Genomic DNA, 17,578 nt, shown 5'->3' with positions numbered 1-17,578 from the left:
GATCAATCAGAAAGGATAAAATCAACAGTTGAAGACCAAACAAATGCCTGTGTAGCTGACCGCTTAGGATGAAAAGGAAGGCAAACATGTTTGCTGATATATTTTTAATATCACTGAATAGTAGCTAATAGTAAGATAAATCCCTCTGTCGATAGCTGTGTTAGTAGTTACCAGATACATCATTAAAAGTTAACACAGGATACCACAATCCATTTTTGTAAATGAGATACATCAACAGATATGTGTGGTGCACATAACCTCAAGTACCTTCCAACGAGTTTGCAACTTATAAAGGTGGTGTGGAAACTTGAAGCCTGCAGGACATGAACGGGGAATGGAAGAAGGGTACATTGTGTTCAGTAACTAAACGAAATAATATTCTTATATATACACAGAAAATTACTATTGAAAGCATGTATATGTGTTTAAAAACATGTCTGGGGGGCATATTTAATGAAAGTCCTACATAGCTGTCACTTTAACTACTTGATGAGGGTCAAACATAGTAAAAAAAAAGGTACTGACATCTTGGCTGTGTCCGACTGTGACGTTTACGGAAGAGCCCAAGCTGCTCTCGCGATAGTTCGGAACAGACGTGGGATTTTGGACATCAAGGGTTGTGGCTGAGGGGTAAGTGATCACATAAACTCATAGTGAATGGCTACAAAGCGGTTGTAAAAGACATAATTTCTGTCACCGGGAGGGACTTGTGCTCCGGTACAACGAAACGGCCTCGAAATAAACGTTGACATCTCCTCTGTTTACTGTGATATTAGGGTCCAAACATGGCGACGCTTGTATGTTAACGCAGGGCTCAGGCTTTCCATGGAAGCGACTGGAGCAGATAATCTCTCTGTCATAACGTTATATGTTTTGTTTGACGCCTACTCATGATGAGAAGTGGTATTTACAACCCTTAAAGGGTACATTTGTCAGCCGAGGGTAGCTTAAGATGTCCTCCTCAGCCGTGTATTTGTACCAAAGTAATTGGACCGAGAATTTTGCGTCTTTTATGACAGCGAGGTGTAAACAACCAAAGCAGCCGCCCATCATCGATATGCTTTGTCCATATTTCCAGCTTTCAACCGTCTGATGCTCAAACATTACTCGATATCAGCTCTGTGCGTTTGCTGAAATAATATTTTCTATAACCACAGTGTTTGTTTTACAAAAATCTTTACAAACATCTTTTTGTCTGCTGACATTCACTTTTCCTGTCTAATTTCAGGGTGACACAACAGGAATCCCTTAATATGAGTGATGATAAACCTTTCCAATGTACTGCTCCTGGGTGTGGACAGGTAAGTCATCTCTGTCATCACAAATGTCACTTTGTGCCACTATTTCAAATTACCTTGTGTTTAGACCTACATAAACACAGTGCACACAGACACTACATACGGCAGCTTCATCATATTTTGTTCAAAGACCAAGAAATCATCCAGTGCTCTTAGACTTGAACTGAAATACTAAAAAAGGTTATATGTGCATCACTTAGCTTGTGGCTGAAAACATAAGTTGAGCCAAAATAAATCAGGTGTTTTATCTAATCTTTAATCTTTAATCCATCTTTAGAACAGAGCCATATCAGAAAGTAGGACCACAAGATTATGTAAAAGTGCCAGACCCAGTTGATTTACAATTTTACTGGTGCAGATTCCCAAACAAATTTGCAAGATTACCAAAAAGCAACTAGCATACAGGGAAACCGGGGCTTTCGGAGCCCCTGCTGGAAATAGGAAAGCTCTGGGAAAGTACCCATGTCCAGTTGATCATTGAAAAATTGAAATTGAAATTGAAAATATATCCCATATATACCCAACCAGTCACTAGAGCTTGACCGGTATAGTAGTTGGCTGATATTGGCCTATCATGGTGTACATGGTTTACATGTTGTCTAAATGTACTGATTTGAAAACTTTTTTAGAGATTATAATGCAGAAAAAGGGGTAATTTATAATTACAAAATTCCCTATGAAGTGTATTGTGTCAGTGCACTGATATACTTTTGGATGACAAAGTTTATTGTTAAACTGTAAAATATCCTGCCTCTTTTATGTACGAATCTTTGTTTTATCAGTGTTTGATAACCACATTTAAGGGGTCATTTAAAAAACGTGTGAATATCAGCTGATATATTGATATCTGAATTGTTTTACTCCCCTATCAGCATTGGTGCAAAAAAACTTGTATCAGTAGGGCTTTACCCTCGACCCTCTTAAATGATTTGAAGAAAAAATGAACAAATTCTAGAAATAATGTATTTTAATTTGCATGATTTACCATGTTAAACTAATTGATCTGCTCGCATATGTTGTTGTATTTTTCTTTATTAATTTCAAAACAATTGAATGTCCCATAGTTTTCCTGCATAGTGGTATAAAAAGAGTTCCCCCCACACTGCCAGGTTTGCAGTGTATGTATTTGTTAATTTTTCTTGGCCTTAAAGGAATCCAATTCAGAGCTAGTGAGTATTAAAAGTAATTGTGTCATCCTTTTTGAAAAACTCAGTATATATAAGTGTGCATATCCAAAGTATGAACTGAACCTCAGGTCCCCGAAATCCAAAAAACAAATTCTCACTAAATGTTTAAACTGATTTAGTCTTTCTAGCATAAACGGTGCCATTATGAATATGTAAATGTTGATGAAATATATTAAACCTGGAGCGCACATTTGTATTCAAAGCTAAAGCAGCGGTGCAGTAACTAATGTTTTGGGCTTAATCTGAGAAATGAGAGCAAAGATGTTTAATATAAGACATAATGTTTGTCACAAGGTCAGTTGCTGCACTTGATTAAACGCTTTATGCTTCAAACAGATGCTCTGGACTTTATCCAAACAGGTCCTGTCTGACTGTCCTCCTGTCCTGTTTTCTTTCTTTGACCTTCCATAGAGATTTACAAATGAGGATCACTTGGCTGTCCACAAACACAAACATGAGATGACCCTGAAGTTTGGCCCAGCGAGGAACGACAGTGTCATCATCGCTGGTAAGTTCTCCTGAAGTTGAGATATTTGGATGTAATTGATACTTTACCTGACAGTGACTGAAGGTTTTCTTCCATCACAGACCAAACCCCTACACCCACCCGCTTTTTGAAGAACTGCGAGGAGGTCGGCCTCTTCAACGAACTTGCAAGTCCATTTGACCATGACTTCAAAAAAGCTACTGAAGATGACATTAAAAAGGTTGTTGTTGTTGTCTAACTCTGTCAGCAAATCATATGTTTGTCCCATCGTGAGCATTTCTATCCCTGATCTGTTTTATTGAGGTGATTTATTCTTAATTTTCTTTAGTTACCGTTGGATTTGTCACCTCTTGCAACGCCTATCATACGCAACAAAACTGAGGAACCCACACCTCTGGAGGCACATCGAGACAGCCCTCTGCCTCACCCTGAATCTACAACAAATGATGACAAGGTACAGCCTTTGACTAGGCTGTTTGTGCTAACAACAGAAAGTTTACAAGGCTATCATGAGTGAATGAAAGGTGTTCTGCTGTTTCTGTGATTGGTAATTTACTCTTGATTTGCAGATCCACTGGAATGAATATCAGTTTAATAAGTAATCAGATTATTTACTGGTTTTAATTTGACTTAGTCTCAAAGATAGTTCTTGTGTCTGATTTAGTGAAAAAATACTAATGGTACTGCTCAAAATTATTATTAAGAAACCTTCCATCTTACATGACTTAAAGGAATATATTTCCATTTGTTTATTTCTTTCATTGCTAATATCGAGAAGAATACGGTGAAATTTAGGCATAATCTTTATCAATAGAAGTAATCTAGAGAATCTGGTGTTGATTAAACACTTGTTGAAGTTAAGGTCTTCTATGATGTTTTCAGGATATATCCTTGCAGCCAGCCTCACTGCCAACATCTGCTATAGTCCATCCTGCATCCCTCCAAGTTCCCAATGTACTTCTAGCAACCTCAGAGGCTAGTGTTGTAATACAGCAAGCTCTCCCGTCACCAACATCTAGCTCTGTTATAACCCAAGTCCCATCCACTAATAGGCCTATAGTGTAAGTAACTCCAAACGTCCATTTTTAAAAATCATAGTTTCATTAAGTCATCTTTTTTTCTCTTTTAATTTATATTTGTGCAGTTTTGTCTGGTGAGCTCATATTTCATGAGGCATGTGCTTGTTTTGTTTTTTGATTTATTTGCCCTCTGCAGGATTTTTTTAATGTTTGGCTGTAGACCTCATCAGTCCCATCTTCAAGAACAACATCAGCAATGCTCAAATATGGACAATTTTCAAGTGGTGAAAAAATAAATAAAACATTTACATTTACATTTAGGGCAAAACGACAATAGGAGGTCATTACTCAACTAAACAAGCTAGTCAGAGCTAGCCAAATGGATGTGTATGCCTGTGAAATTGCTCGTGAAACAGAGTCACAGCTACAGTAAGTTTAAAAGGTCAAAGTTGAAGTAAATTGGACTTTTAAATATCTGTCTGAACAATTATGATTGACTGCACATATGCAGTTTAACTCCCAAAGCCCAGTTACACACTTGCATGTGTAAGTTGCAGGTTACTTGGATAAAGGTATCCTCTATTTTAAATAGATGTATAAAAATCCCCTGTGTTGTTCAAAACCAGAAGTCCATATCTGGGCAAGACTGATGTCACTCATGGGGTCTAATGTAACAACATGTGTTCACCCATTGTTATTGCTTGAACCTGTCACGCAACAGGTGTATTTTGAGTTGGATTTTGTTTTAGTTGCACTTTATTTCCATAAGTTGTTGCCCGTTTACGACATAATGTTTGTATATTAGTAGCCATCATTGTATGTAATCAATGACGAATTCTGTTTTGTGTGTTAATCACAAAGTTGTTTGTTATTTTACTCATTGGGGTTTGTTCTCTCTTCCTCTTTCAGCCCAGTGTCTGGCACCTTCCCTGTGCTCTTACAGCTGCCTAACGGCCAGACCATGCCAGTTGCTATACCTGCGTCTATTACAAGCTCAAGTGTACATATCCCAACTACAATCCCCGTGAGTGTTCTGCTGGTTGTGTTATGTTCATCTTTTGTTTCAGTGTTTTAGAGGTTAAGCAGAATTTCGAAATGAGACTTTTTCTTGATTATTCTGAAAAAATGTAACGACTCTTTGATTAAAACAATCAGAGATTTAAGAATTCATGCAGTGACCTTTTACTCACTGGACCAGTAGGATTTGTTGAGAAGACGATCTCATCTCAAGCTCCATTAAATAACTGTTAACAAGCTTTCAGTTATATCACATGATCTTCAGCAGGTAAAGTTTACATGGAACTGTAGATGTTTACATTTTTTGTAGCACTTTTCATTCATACTAGTGTCAAAGTAGAGCTTTAAAGTTCATCTTGATCTTGAAAACAACAGTTGACCACATGATCTCTACTACAAGGTTCATTTAGTAGCTGATCTAGAACTTCCAGTCACGTCCTACTAAGCTCCAGAGCAGCCACTCAACCAATGAACTAAAGCATCTTTCCTTCTCTATCGAGTCTTTTTAGATGACCCGTTTAGTCCAGCGTGTAGTAGAACAAAATCACTGGGCCGTGTTGAATTACTTTATGCTTTGTTGGCCACTGTTTGTTAGTCACATTTTAAATTGGAAATGTTGAACGGACAATCATTCACTTCAGTATAACTCAAGTCCTTCTAGAGTGACATTCAGATGCATTATTACCACATATTTTCTCTGCTCTACTTGGACAGAGGGACTATTTACAGCGTTGGCACCTCAGATTTGGCAGACATCGCCGAGCTGTGGAGGTTGAGTGAAATAATGGACTTTAGAGTAAAACTGTGTGTCACTGTTGCAAAGACGATGGATTTGGCTGAAGCACAGCAGGCTCCAGTCCAGGATGCTTCGCTGCCATTTGTCCTTGTACGATTAGCTTTTGATTCCTGGCAGAGCCGGTAGATGATACTACTAATGTGTTCTGCTAACCAATTATAACTACAACTCCGATAGAGTCTCATGGAAAACATGTTGTAAACAAAAGTCTTGTTGGTATATTTTTGAACTCCCCCATGTGGAAGCTTGTTTTGTTGTTCACTGTAGTGCTGATTGTCTGTGTGGAACACTGAGCAGCAGATGATTATCTCCTGATAGCAGCACAGCAGGGAAAAAACTTCACATCTTCCCAGTCTGTGGGGACTGGGAAAGCCGCTGACAAGTAAAGGAGGGCAAAAGTAGATGGAGAACATGAGCCACCAGTGAGCCTCCCTTTCACTCGATCACCCCCCCCTCCCCTCCAGCTCTCCCCACCTCCCTCTGTCTCATTGTCAGCAGCAGCGAGAGGAGGCCCGGCTCTGGCCTTCCGACTCGTGTCTCTCCATCCTCTCTTCAGCTTCCCTGTCCATATGCTCTCACGCAGGCAGGCAGAGGTTCATTAGCGTGCACACTGCATCTCCATGTGGCGCTGCCTCCACAAAATAACAGGCCATCCAACGTAATGAGGCTGAGATATGAGGAAACTCTGAGAGCCTGCCGTGGCTGTGTGTGTGTGTGTGTGTGTGTGTGTGTTTGTGTTGTGTGCGGGGAGCACTGCCTGCCTTTTTACTGCCGAAGACTAATTTTATCTATGCTGATCTGTCTCTGTGTCTCTGCCGTCAGCTTGTCAGACCTGTCACCGTAGTGCCTAATGTCCCCGGGATCCCAGGACCTCCCTCGCCACAACCGCAGCCACAGCCCGTCCAGTCAGAAGCAAAGCTGGTATTAATTATCTCTTCTTTTACATCAAATGTTATTTTCCATGTTGTGTCTGTTATTTCCCATCTGAGAGAGATATAACAACCAAAGTAATGAGAGAGCTCGACGATCAGCGAGCAGCTGCTTTCTTTGACCAGAGGAGGGCGCTAGTGAAAGGCTAGGTGTGAAGTATTACAAAAACGGCGTCGTTAGATTTTTAATTAGTATCCCTCTTTCATCAGTGTTACCATGTAGTTTTTCTTTTCTGCAGTGATTAGGTGATTATTTCGTTCATAGAAAATGAATCAATTATTCGTTGTAGTCATTTTAAAAGAAAAATACACATTTGCTGCTTTTACTTTCAATAGTACTACTACTAGTACTAATGATAATAATAATAACTATTTGTATAGCACGTCTTGGTGCAAAGACGCAGTCCAAAGTGTTTTACAAAACTGGATGCTGAAAACAATACCAATAAAGAAAAGGGAAGAATTTGCTGCTTTTTCTTTGGCATACCTGATAATAAACTGAATAAATTTGGGTTTTGGGCTGTTGGTCAGTCGAAAAATGACATCTAATGACTCTTTTTTCTGATATTTTATAGATAAAATGGTAAATCAACTGATTGTGATAATTAGCCGTAGTTGCAGCCGTGTTGATTCAGAATAATTCAGCTACTAAAAGAAAGAAGCTACTGTACATAAATATTCCAACTGTTTCTCTGTGGGGAGAAGACGGTCATAGCAGTCTTGTAACCCATTCGTCCTGTGTAAGAAGTGATGGTTGAAGGGCAGGGATATGAAGTGTTGTGTGGGAGATCAGTGGCAATGTGATGAAGCGCGGATCACAGAACCTGTAAGTGTTCGCAGCATGCTCCGCCTGTGGAAATTAACAGATAAACTGCGGCGAGGAGGTGTGTGTGTGTGTGTTTGTGTGTGTTGGGAGGGAAGGATTGATCCTGACTGGCGAGTAGGAGGACAAGAGGGAGGGGAGGGGGTGTTGTTTGGGATCATGGGGTAGGGAGATGACAAACGCGTAGACAGCGTTGCGCTCAGCACGCCGTCACCGGGGCCAACCGGAGGGGGCTACCAACGAAAGCCAGCTGGGGGCATCCTGGCACACGCTCAGCGAGGCACATTAAGTCGGCCTCACCCTGCATGGAACCTTTTGTTCAGCAGAATCCTGCCTGACCTGCGCCCCCCCCTCTTACTGCCGGCACCTCCCACTGCACTCGGCTCATCAGCAAACACCTAATGAGCCCGCGTCAAGAAAACAGACCCCCGCTCAACCTGCCTGCTCCCCGCCCCCACCCGGCTCTCAAGGGGCGCAGAGACGGCACTTTACAAGGACTGATGATGCTGCAAAGACCACAATAATGATAATTAACTTGCTGAATTTAGAAGATTATGCTGTTAATTAGTTGCAAAATAAAGATAAGTAATATAGTAGCAGATGGTTGAATAACACCCATGAGATGGAGGGTTATTACACTGATGAGGTTTCCATGGCAGAGATGAAATATGAATCTGACTGGCTTTTCCCTCTTTCTATGGGCCATTCCAAGAGAATAATATCTTGTTTCTGCCAGAAGAGCTTCTGGAAGGGTATTACACGATAAACTAATTTGGTAGATAGATTGGTCTGGCAAAGGTAGTTGTTAGAATAATGTGGTCCTCTGTTTTCTCATGTAAATGTATTCCCTCTCACTTTGTTATTGCTTCGAAAGGCTCATTCACTTTCACCTTGTTTGCTCGGTGTTTGATACTGGAGGAATTGGCCTGTGAATCATGGGCACCGATCTGCAGAGAAACAGTTTCTGTGAATGGGCTGTGTTTGTGTTTGTCATATGCAATCCTAGTAAAAAAAAACAACAACAAAATGTTCTGTAGTTTGGACCACATTATGAGCCTAGGATGTCCATCAACTCTGAGATATGGATAGGATTACAACCTAAATGTACAACATACATGTGAGGAGTGCTACATCCAACATCAGTCAGCTCAGTTTTTGCTTTGTGTCTTTGCAAAGTGTAATTTTACTTTTTAAAATCATTTTCAGTTTTTGATTAATTCTTTTTTATAATCCCATTCTACAACCTTAAAGGTCCAGTGTGTAAGATTTGCAAACTGCCTAACCCTCCCCTACCCTTGCATGAACATTTCATGACTGCTGGTTTATCTTCACAGAAACTGAAAGCCACGTTAAGCCAGCAGCCTCCTCAGGTAACCAACGGAGATGGTGGTGAAGTCCAGAGCAGCTCTGTAACCCACACTGCTGCTCCCGCTTCTCCTGTTCCGACCCCAACCCCAATTCCAACTCCGACCCCAACACCAGCCCCGGCCGCAGTCCTATCTCCTGCTCCGCCGCTTCACCTGCCTACGACTGGGGAACCTTCTCCTCATTCCCTTCAGCAGCCGGCCACCTCCACCACAGAGACACCTGTAAGCATTCAAACTCCAGAATAGAGACAAACTTGTACTCACTGCACAGTGTTTCAATGTAGCTCCACAGAAGAGACTGTGTCTGTGATCTGTGGGTGTGTGCATCTTATCAAAGTCAAAGAATACGTTTACTAGCTTGTAGGGCTGCACAGTTCAACAAAATATTATTAAAATAGCAATATGGCCGAGATGAAATGTGAAACAAAACAGCCCCCAACAAATAGTTTAATAGTGATTTTTTGATTATTTTATTTAATTATTAACAGTTCAAGCTCAGTAATACTTGTCTACTGGCCAAAATGTACCTGTAATAACAAAGAGGTAACAAAAGCTGGCATCAAATGTCTGGTCAGATTTGTAATCTTACATATTTTTAATTAAAATGTAATTATTTTTAAATTGTAAATTTTTAGTCACTTCTTGTACAGCAGCTTGTGTTCAGACAACTTTTTGAGATCTTTGTCTTCATTTGTTAAATGAAAAAAAGGTCTTTGATACCAAAGTCCAGGTATTTTGTCAGCAGTAGCATTCAAACAATATTCAGCTTGAATAGACGGTACCTGTATATACATTTGTGGTAGCTAGCTTTTTCACGGTTAGCTTTTAGCTAAAACTAAATATGATTCCTTCTTGCTTATAAAGCCGTTTGTAAGCAGAACAACATATAATATGGCATTGTTTAAACTTGATGATGATCTAAAGCTGGATTTGATTATGTCTTTCTGTGTGTAATCTGACATATCTAATTGGTAATGAGGTGAGATTACTTTCCTGAAAATCATGTAAAGGTAACTAAACTGAGTGCATAACGTGATGAGTGACAGCAACTATAATATGATATGTATCTAACCACATCAGTTCAGTTACTCTGTATGCACTATTTAGTGCTGCACAGCAGGATATTACAGATGTTGTCATGGTTTTGTTCTCCTAGTTATTGTCTTGTATTATTATTATTTTTCAGGCGTCCCCAGTGCCCCCTGCGCAAAACCCTCCCAGCACAGGGGGTCGGCGGCGCAGAACCACAAGCGAAGACCCCGACGAGAAGCGGCGCAAGTTCCTGGAGCGTAACCGTGCCGCAGCCTCTCGCTGTCGGCAGAAAAGGAAAGTGTGGGTCCAGTCTCTGGAGAAGAAGGCTGAGGACCTCAACTCCATGAACGGACAACTACAGGTACTCTTTTACCTTCTTACTGCATGTAACAACAGCCGCTTCATCCGTCTTTGTTTTCGTGCTCTTATGCATCAATGTGTCAGTTTGTGTGTGTATGTATGCATGCTTGTGTCTGTTTATCATCACGTGCCGTTAGTGTAAGAGTGTGTGCGCAGACTTTTCCCTTCTGTGGTGATGAAGTCATTAAAGCCGATTAAGAAGAGCTGCCGTGTGACAGCAGCGGTGTGTGAGCCCTTTACATCGATACGTCCCTGTCAATAAAGATGTATCCTCCAGATGTCAGCCGCGCGCAAGCGTGTCTTCGCTTCTGTCTCAGCAGTTTACTGAATGGCCTCAAAAATCTCCCAGGGAAAGGTGTCTTTTTGAACCTTCATTTTGCTGGAAGCAATTAGGATCTGATGCTGACAAGTTCGAAACAGTTCATGTATCCGCTGTCTCTGTTGATAAGTGTGAGCCGGGGGTGCGGCACATCGGTGTTCCAGACAATTAAATGAGATGTGGTGTTTATTTGCTCACTGTCTTATTTTTCTATGAAAGCAGAGTAAGATGTGGAGGGTGGAGGAGGGGACAGACAGCGGTGGAAATGAAATGGGTTCATGTCGTTAATATTTGGTTCAAAAATACGTTATCACCATATCACCACTTGTCATGAGTGCACTAGCTGAGCTTCTTTTTAAATATAGGTAGATGAAAGGGGGGATGATAGGTGTGTGAATGGGGTTATAAACAGATCGCATCGCTGTTAACTACAAAGAAGGGAACAACATGTGGCAGAGAATAAAAGGGCGCTTTATATGAAGGCATTAATCAGCAGTGCAGTTTTTGTTAAAACCCCCATGCTGACATGGCCCAGCTGATCAGTGAAACTGCCTCTAATGATGCACAATTATTTTAACATCATCCTTAACTGGTTTTTTAATGAGGTGTCAGACCAGGCAGCTCACAGGGCTCCCAGCATCACCTAAGGCCCATTTGCTCACTTTCGATTAATTCGCAAAGTTAGAAACAAGTTTAACTCTCAAAAGTCCAGATTAAAATTCCAGGTGTGATGCAGTTTGAGTGTTAGCGGCAGCATCACTGTCATGGCTTTAACTGTAAATCAATCAAACGGTTTGTATTTTAAATTAAAAATGGTATGTCTTTTGGAACGGATGTGGACATTTTTGACTCTTGACTACTAAGTCTGTCTTGTACGCTCCCTCATGGCAGAGTGGAGGGAGAGTTTTAAAGGAGCACCAGTGTTTGTATTGGCTGCAACTGGCAGCAGTAACAGAAGTGAGAGCGCAGTGAATATGGCATTGGCTACATGTGATACATGCGCCCCCTTCCAGCTGTGTTTAAATCTGTCTTACAATAGCTCAGCTCTGCCAACAGCAGCAAGACTAAACAGATGGAATCAAATAAATTGGCTGCTTTTAGACTAATAGATTAAGCCGCCCATAGTCCTTTAAAGGAGAAGAGAAGGAGCTTAAATCTGCCATTGGGTGTTCCGCGGGCCCCCGGCCGCTCTAAATCCAGTTAAAGTCACCTTCAGCGTAATGTGGCTCCCTTTTACGACATGCAGAAATCCTCGGTTCCCCCGGGAGCTGTAACGGCACGAGTGTGTAAATCTCGGCAGCATCCACAAAGTTGCACTGACGATCCGAACAGCTCACCTCTGACAAACGTTCTGGTCGGTATCCAGTGAAGGCCCATAATTATTGTGCAGGAAAAGCATAAATGAAGAAGTGCATCATACTTTATTCTGAATTCATTCATTATGTTGCTACCTTTCCCTGTGTGTGCTGTTTCTCGGGGAAGAAAATATGAGTTTCTGTGCAGTAATGTCGTGTTCATGTACTTACTGTACAAAGGAGGTCTTGAGAATTTACCCCTGTGATCCCATTAATAATTGGCATTAAAATCTGATGGCACATAAAAGGTTCAGCTATTCATGTAGAGGGGGCACAAAGCCACATTCAAGCTGCAGTTTGTTGTATATACAGTATTGAACACTTACTGTGTATTTGCAGGTTTTTGGGTGCATTCTTACTCAGGATCCTGTGATGACTTAGGTCCTTATCTAGCTGTCTTTTCTGGGTTCAAGCTATACCAGGAAGTTAGGCAAGTTGATATTTTCTTTTTGCAGATATATCAGTTTTAGTTTAGTTTAGTTTAGTTTAGTTTAGAGGAGTTATGAATGCCAAATAATAAACACATGGTAATTCATGAGTAAAAATGCCAGATTAACCAAAAGGCTATTTTTCATGTGTTGTCCTCTGGCCAAGGTCTTTAAAAAAGCCTTAAAAAAAAAACAACAGGGCAAAGACAGAAACAAAACAAGTATAACAACACTGGGCACCACAGAAAATAACACAAGCAGTTTAAAGATTGGAAAGAAACGGACAGTTGTTAAAGGAACAGTTCACCCAAAAATGATAATTCAGTCATTATCTGCTAAGCCCCATGCTGATGGAAAGTCCTTAATCCATTTGAAAAGACATGCTAATGCTTTTAGCTAAGCAGCTACAGTAACTATTCTGGCTTTTAAAAAAACTGTAAACCAGTTGTCACATTTATACGGTACATACAGAGCGACTTTGCAAACAAGCAAAAAAACATAAATAGCAAGTGAGTGTGTCAGGATCAGTCAGTGTCGAGGATTTAGTGGCATCTAGCGGTGAGGTTGCAGAGTGCAACCAACAAAATGCCCCTCCCCTCAGCCTCCCCTATGGTAACATATGGTCAGTGATCGGTTTGTCTGTTCTGGGCTACCGTACAAACAGGGCAGTACAGCACTAAAGAGGAAGTGCTTCCTCAGTAGACATAAAAGGCTCATTTAAAGGGAATGGAAACACAATCATAAATATTTTCAGGTGATTATACACTAATGAAAACATAATTATGAATCTTATATTCCATTTCTGCCAAAAGATCCTCCCGAATCCCCCTAAATCCGGCACACTGGACCTTTTAAATATAAGATATATAGTAACTCTCTGGTTTTATTTTTACAGATTTGAACTATATGTCGTCCGTTTGTCTTCATGTGGTAATCTGACACACTGTACGCTCCAGAGTGACCATTTTATTGAGTGCCTGTTGTGTCTCGTTTCTCCCAAAGAATGAAGTCACCCTGCTGCGAAACGAAGTGGCTCAGCTGAAGCAGCTTCTTCTGGCTCATAAAGATTGCCCTGTAACCGCCATGCAGAAGAAATCTGGCTATCACAGTGAGTAATGCTCCATTATTCTCAGCCCGAGGCTGCCAGTGAAATGCGTCGAAAACGAGCTCCAGCTAACCACTAGAAGGACATGTCTTGCTTGAGGCCATGCAGAAAGAGCTATTGACATAGCACATCCCTTCTTTCTTTTATAAAAAACATAAACAAAAAACTTTGAAAAAGTTAAAATATTTATTGGCAGTGTTGTTTCTGAAAAATTCTCACCAGCAGCAGTGTCTGAGTCTTTTCGGGAGGCCACAGGTGGTATCCACAAGAAAGTTGTTTTCTCCACATTCGACACCCAAAGTAAACATTTGTCTGAAGGAGAATGAAGCTAAAAGTCTGCAGCAAGGATGTCCAAAAACTAAATGCTTGGGTTGTCAAGAATTGGATGAGAAAGCATGATCTCTCATTTTGTACCACCTACATACGGTAATTAAATTCAGTTCCCATACAATGATCATCTTTATGAATATTTGAACGTACGAGACGATTCTGCCGTTTGCAGCCTGTTCATTTAAATTTCCTGTAGTCAGCCTGTCGTCTCCATGCCAGTTCCTGTTCATCATGTGGTCTCATTTAGAATTATATCACCAATATTTCTTCGTTTCCCGAGACTGGAGCACTGTCATTCTGACTTTTTGGTCATAACTCACCTTCCCTCACAGGTGAGCCAATATGCAACGAGAACAAGTGTGCTCCAAGCCACTTCTCCACTGTGCTCTAAACGCCTCCGCTGACTTGTATTGACAATGATTGCCTCTGAAATGAGTCCATTAAAGCAGCAAGCTTGACAAGACTGCAGAGCGTTCTCGTTGTGGGGTGTCCAGCAGGCTTGGCTGTTCATTATGCATCCCTTATTGCTAACCATCCCACTGACACACGTCATGTGTATTATGGGACTGATGGTTTCCAGGCTAGAGTGGGCTGTCAGAGCCAGGTCTCATTTGGTATCTCCTGGATTGTTTTTCTTGTTTTTTAGTAAGATCCGCAGATGAAGTGGGTCATCTTTCTCATGTGTTTGCTGAGGATGTCTGTCCTTTCTGAAGGATGACTTTTGGATCACTTTTTACCCTGTTTGGGAAAATATAACCTCATCCAAATACCCCAGTTCATCAGTTTGTCTCATGATGACATGTTGGGTTGTTTTGAGACGAGCCAAGACGAAAAGCCAACTAATGTGAGAGTGAAAATAAATATCTGGTAAAGTGGCAGAATGAAATAATCCATTGGTTCCCAACCATCTCTGTCTGATGTCCCCCCACAGCCCTATCAGTTACGCTCAAGTGCCCCTTCATCAAGACCACCCATCATGCTCCAAATGTGTTCTTTCGAACTGATGTCAAACTGGAGGTTGTTTAATACTACTGATTATTTATGAGTGAATATTTTTACACTATTGCAAATGGTTACCTTTAGCAATTTTAACCATTTATTCTTTACCATAAGCTAATTTATCCAATTATCCATTCTACTTCGAGTTATATATTTCAAGTTTTACCTACTACTTTGAGCTTTTGCACTATTTCAAGGATTGAATTAGGTTAGTTAGTTAAAAATATCCAATTGTTGTAGCTATTTCAACCGTTTATACGTGTCATTTACCCATTTGAACTGTTTATTCATTACTTTTAGCTAACTGTGTAGTCATCTTTGCTTGCTCGCTAACTGATTTACTGGTATTAACTTAATATTATTAATTGAAAATTGTAATTTATGTTATTTCAAATTAGTTAAGCTGCTCCACTGAGTCTGTCTTTTATGTAGCCCTCCCCCTGGCAACTGCATAAGTACATGCTGTCGCTGGAGCGCGAGTACTCCTGGTTGGGAATCACTGAAAAAATCTATCTTTCCAAATTAGTAAAGCACATTATTTAATTGTGACTGATCAGTGCCCCTCGCTCATGTAAAGGCCTCATCAAGCCGTTCATTTTGTCAGTGTTACATATCCCGTAAGGCTCCTCTGCCCTCCAGACCTGGTAATACCCTTCATCGTCCTGCCCAGGCGTAGCCATGGCAGGTGGGGGGAAATTATCCAGACTACCCCACAAACAAGCCAGGACACGCTTTCACTTGGCACACCAAGCTGTCCATCTGCTTACAGCGAACCCCACTTCAGAAATCAGGAGTGCAGAAAGAAGCTCCGGCTGCCCAGGGAACCAGAATCTCTGAGTATTATGATATATCAGCTCGCCACCCCTTAATGTCGTTAGGAGTAATAATGTTCACTTGAACATGGAACAAAACCACCAAGCTGATTTATTCTGAGGTTGACCTTCTGTATAGTAAAACAGCAAGGGAGTTTATAGCGCTTTGACATTCACTTGCACTAAATCACGCGGTCAAAGTCCAGTCAAGAAGGCGGATGAAGCCTCTAATGTGAAGACATTTGTATTGCACGTTAATTGCTTCCTCTTGCTATGGAATCTGTATTTTACATTTCAAACAGGAAACCCAGTCATTAATTACAAAGTGCCATAACAAGTGACTTCATATCATTAACAATATTAATTATCACTGTGCTCCTTATTCCTTTACGAAACAGAGCATGAGAGTGGAGTCTTTTTTTCCATCAGGATCCAATTAATTCAATGCAACTGCCTAACAGCTGGTGGCATTTCGACTCCAAGTCTTCCCTACTCTCCAGTGTGAGCATCATTAAAATCAGGTGCTGTAATCATCTGTCGCTGCAGTAGTTGGCAAGGTAACAAAAAACAAATGAGAATGCAGTTAGGGGTGGGAAACACTGCCACATGCCCCAGAATGTAATGTACCCTTATGATGTGGGTTTAAATTGACATTGGAGCTTTAATTAAAGGAAGGGGTGCAGAAGTAGCATTATGGGGATTAATGAAAGCGTTTGCATACACCACATGCAAATAGCAGTTTTACATCTGATTAGGCCTACGTGACAAAGCTTTCCCGAGCATTCCTGGATCACAAAACGACTGTAAGAAACTCCAAAATATTACAGTTCAAGCGTCTTCTTTTTCTCGTCTTTCCCAACACAGTCTCCGACAAAGACGAGAGCTGCGAGGAGATGTCCGTCCCCGGCAGCCCCCAGAACGAGGCCATCCAGCACAGCTCCATCAGCACGTCCAACGGGGTCAGCTCCTCCTCCGCGACCCCGGCCACCTCCGCCCCGTCCACCACCACATCGAACCAGAGCACAGAGGAGAGCCAGTCGCGGAGGGGCGCCACCCCTTCGCAGCCTTCAGGGAGTTGATCGTCCTGAACTGTCCACGATCGTCAGCACTGGAGGGCTGTTGCCTCCTTGATCTCTCTGACACACAGAGGAAAGGGATTCTCTCTCCGCTTCAGTTTGGACCACATTGTTTTTAATTTATTCTTAATTAAGTTTGTTTAAGTTTGGTCCATTTTTGTCCTCTGTAGGCAACGCTTTTGAAAATGCAAATGTTTTCTCTGGAATTGATGAAGACAAAAGAACAGGCACTTTAGGTGTAAGATGTAAAACACGTGGTTCTAAAATGTTTTTGTATTTGTGTGACTTATTTATTAATTAATCTTCTATATTTTTTTATTTGAAGGCGATCGGCCTCTGAAGGTCGATCAGTGAATCGTTAGAGACCATACCAAAGTGTGTTGTGGCTCATTTCCGATTAGTTTGTGTTCCTGTCTTTTAAAAGCACTATCTTTATGATGAAGTCACTTTTTGTTAAAATTTGCTTTTTCCATTTTGCACATTTTGAGAGATGACGGGTTTACCTTTTTAGAGTTTTGACAGTCCACATGTAAGATACCGGCAGCTTTTTAGACGTAGATTTGAATACTGTCACATTACACAAATGTAAATGGCTGAATCCATTTTTAAATTTGACAACTTTTCTGTGAGATCAGCTGTAGTCGCATTGTGAAGTTTGAATGTTTGTAAAAAAAAAAGAAAAACACTAGTCTTAATGAGGAGGCGAGCTGATTAGAAATGTGTGTTATTTCATTGACATTCCATCTGTAGTCTGATTGTTCCTGAAGCAGTGATTGTAGGATTGCAGTACCTTTTCCATTACTCAATCATGGTGACGTTGACTCAGTGCCATTAATGTT

At 41.0% G+C, this 17,578-nt stretch overlaps 1 protein-coding gene across 5 annotated transcripts; it reads left to right on the top strand.

Moving 5' to 3' along the window:
- Positions 1–551: 551 nt before the first annotated feature.
- atf2 (activating transcription factor 2) lies at positions 552–16,859 on the top strand (the record flags this gene model as incomplete). Of its 5 annotated transcripts, none has more annotated exons than XM_084361320.1 (12): positions 552–630; positions 1,229–1,301; positions 2,897–2,993; positions 3,074–3,192; positions 3,301–3,426; positions 3,855–4,033; positions 4,901–5,015; positions 6,627–6,725; positions 8,891–9,145; positions 10,110–10,316; positions 13,420–13,525; positions 16,528–16,859. In XM_084361320.1, the coding sequence occupies exons 2-12, from the start codon at positions 1,254–1,256 to the stop codon at positions 16,740–16,742; spliced, it is 1,566 nt and encodes a 521-aa protein (XP_084217446.1). In that variant the 5' UTR covers positions 552–630; positions 1,229–1,253. The 5 variants fall into 5 exon arrangements, 4 of the variants coding, with proteins under 4 accessions (XP_084217446.1, XP_084217448.1, XP_084217445.1 ...); XM_084361319.1 differs by lacking the exon at positions 552–630 and adding an exon at positions 775–1,121; XM_084361321.1 differs by lacking the exons at positions 552–630; positions 1,229–1,301; positions 2,897–2,993; positions 3,855–4,033 and having other exon boundaries at positions 3,077–3,192.
- Positions 16,860–17,578: the final 719 nt, after the last annotated feature.

Source organism: Pagrus pagrus (assembly GCF_965226575.1).
Source record: "Pagrus pagrus genome assembly, chromosome: 9".
Classification (NCBI taxonomy): Eukaryota; Metazoa; Chordata; class Actinopteri; order Spariformes; family Sparidae; genus Pagrus; species Pagrus pagrus.
This window is presented reverse-complemented; position numbering and strand designations above follow the sequence as displayed.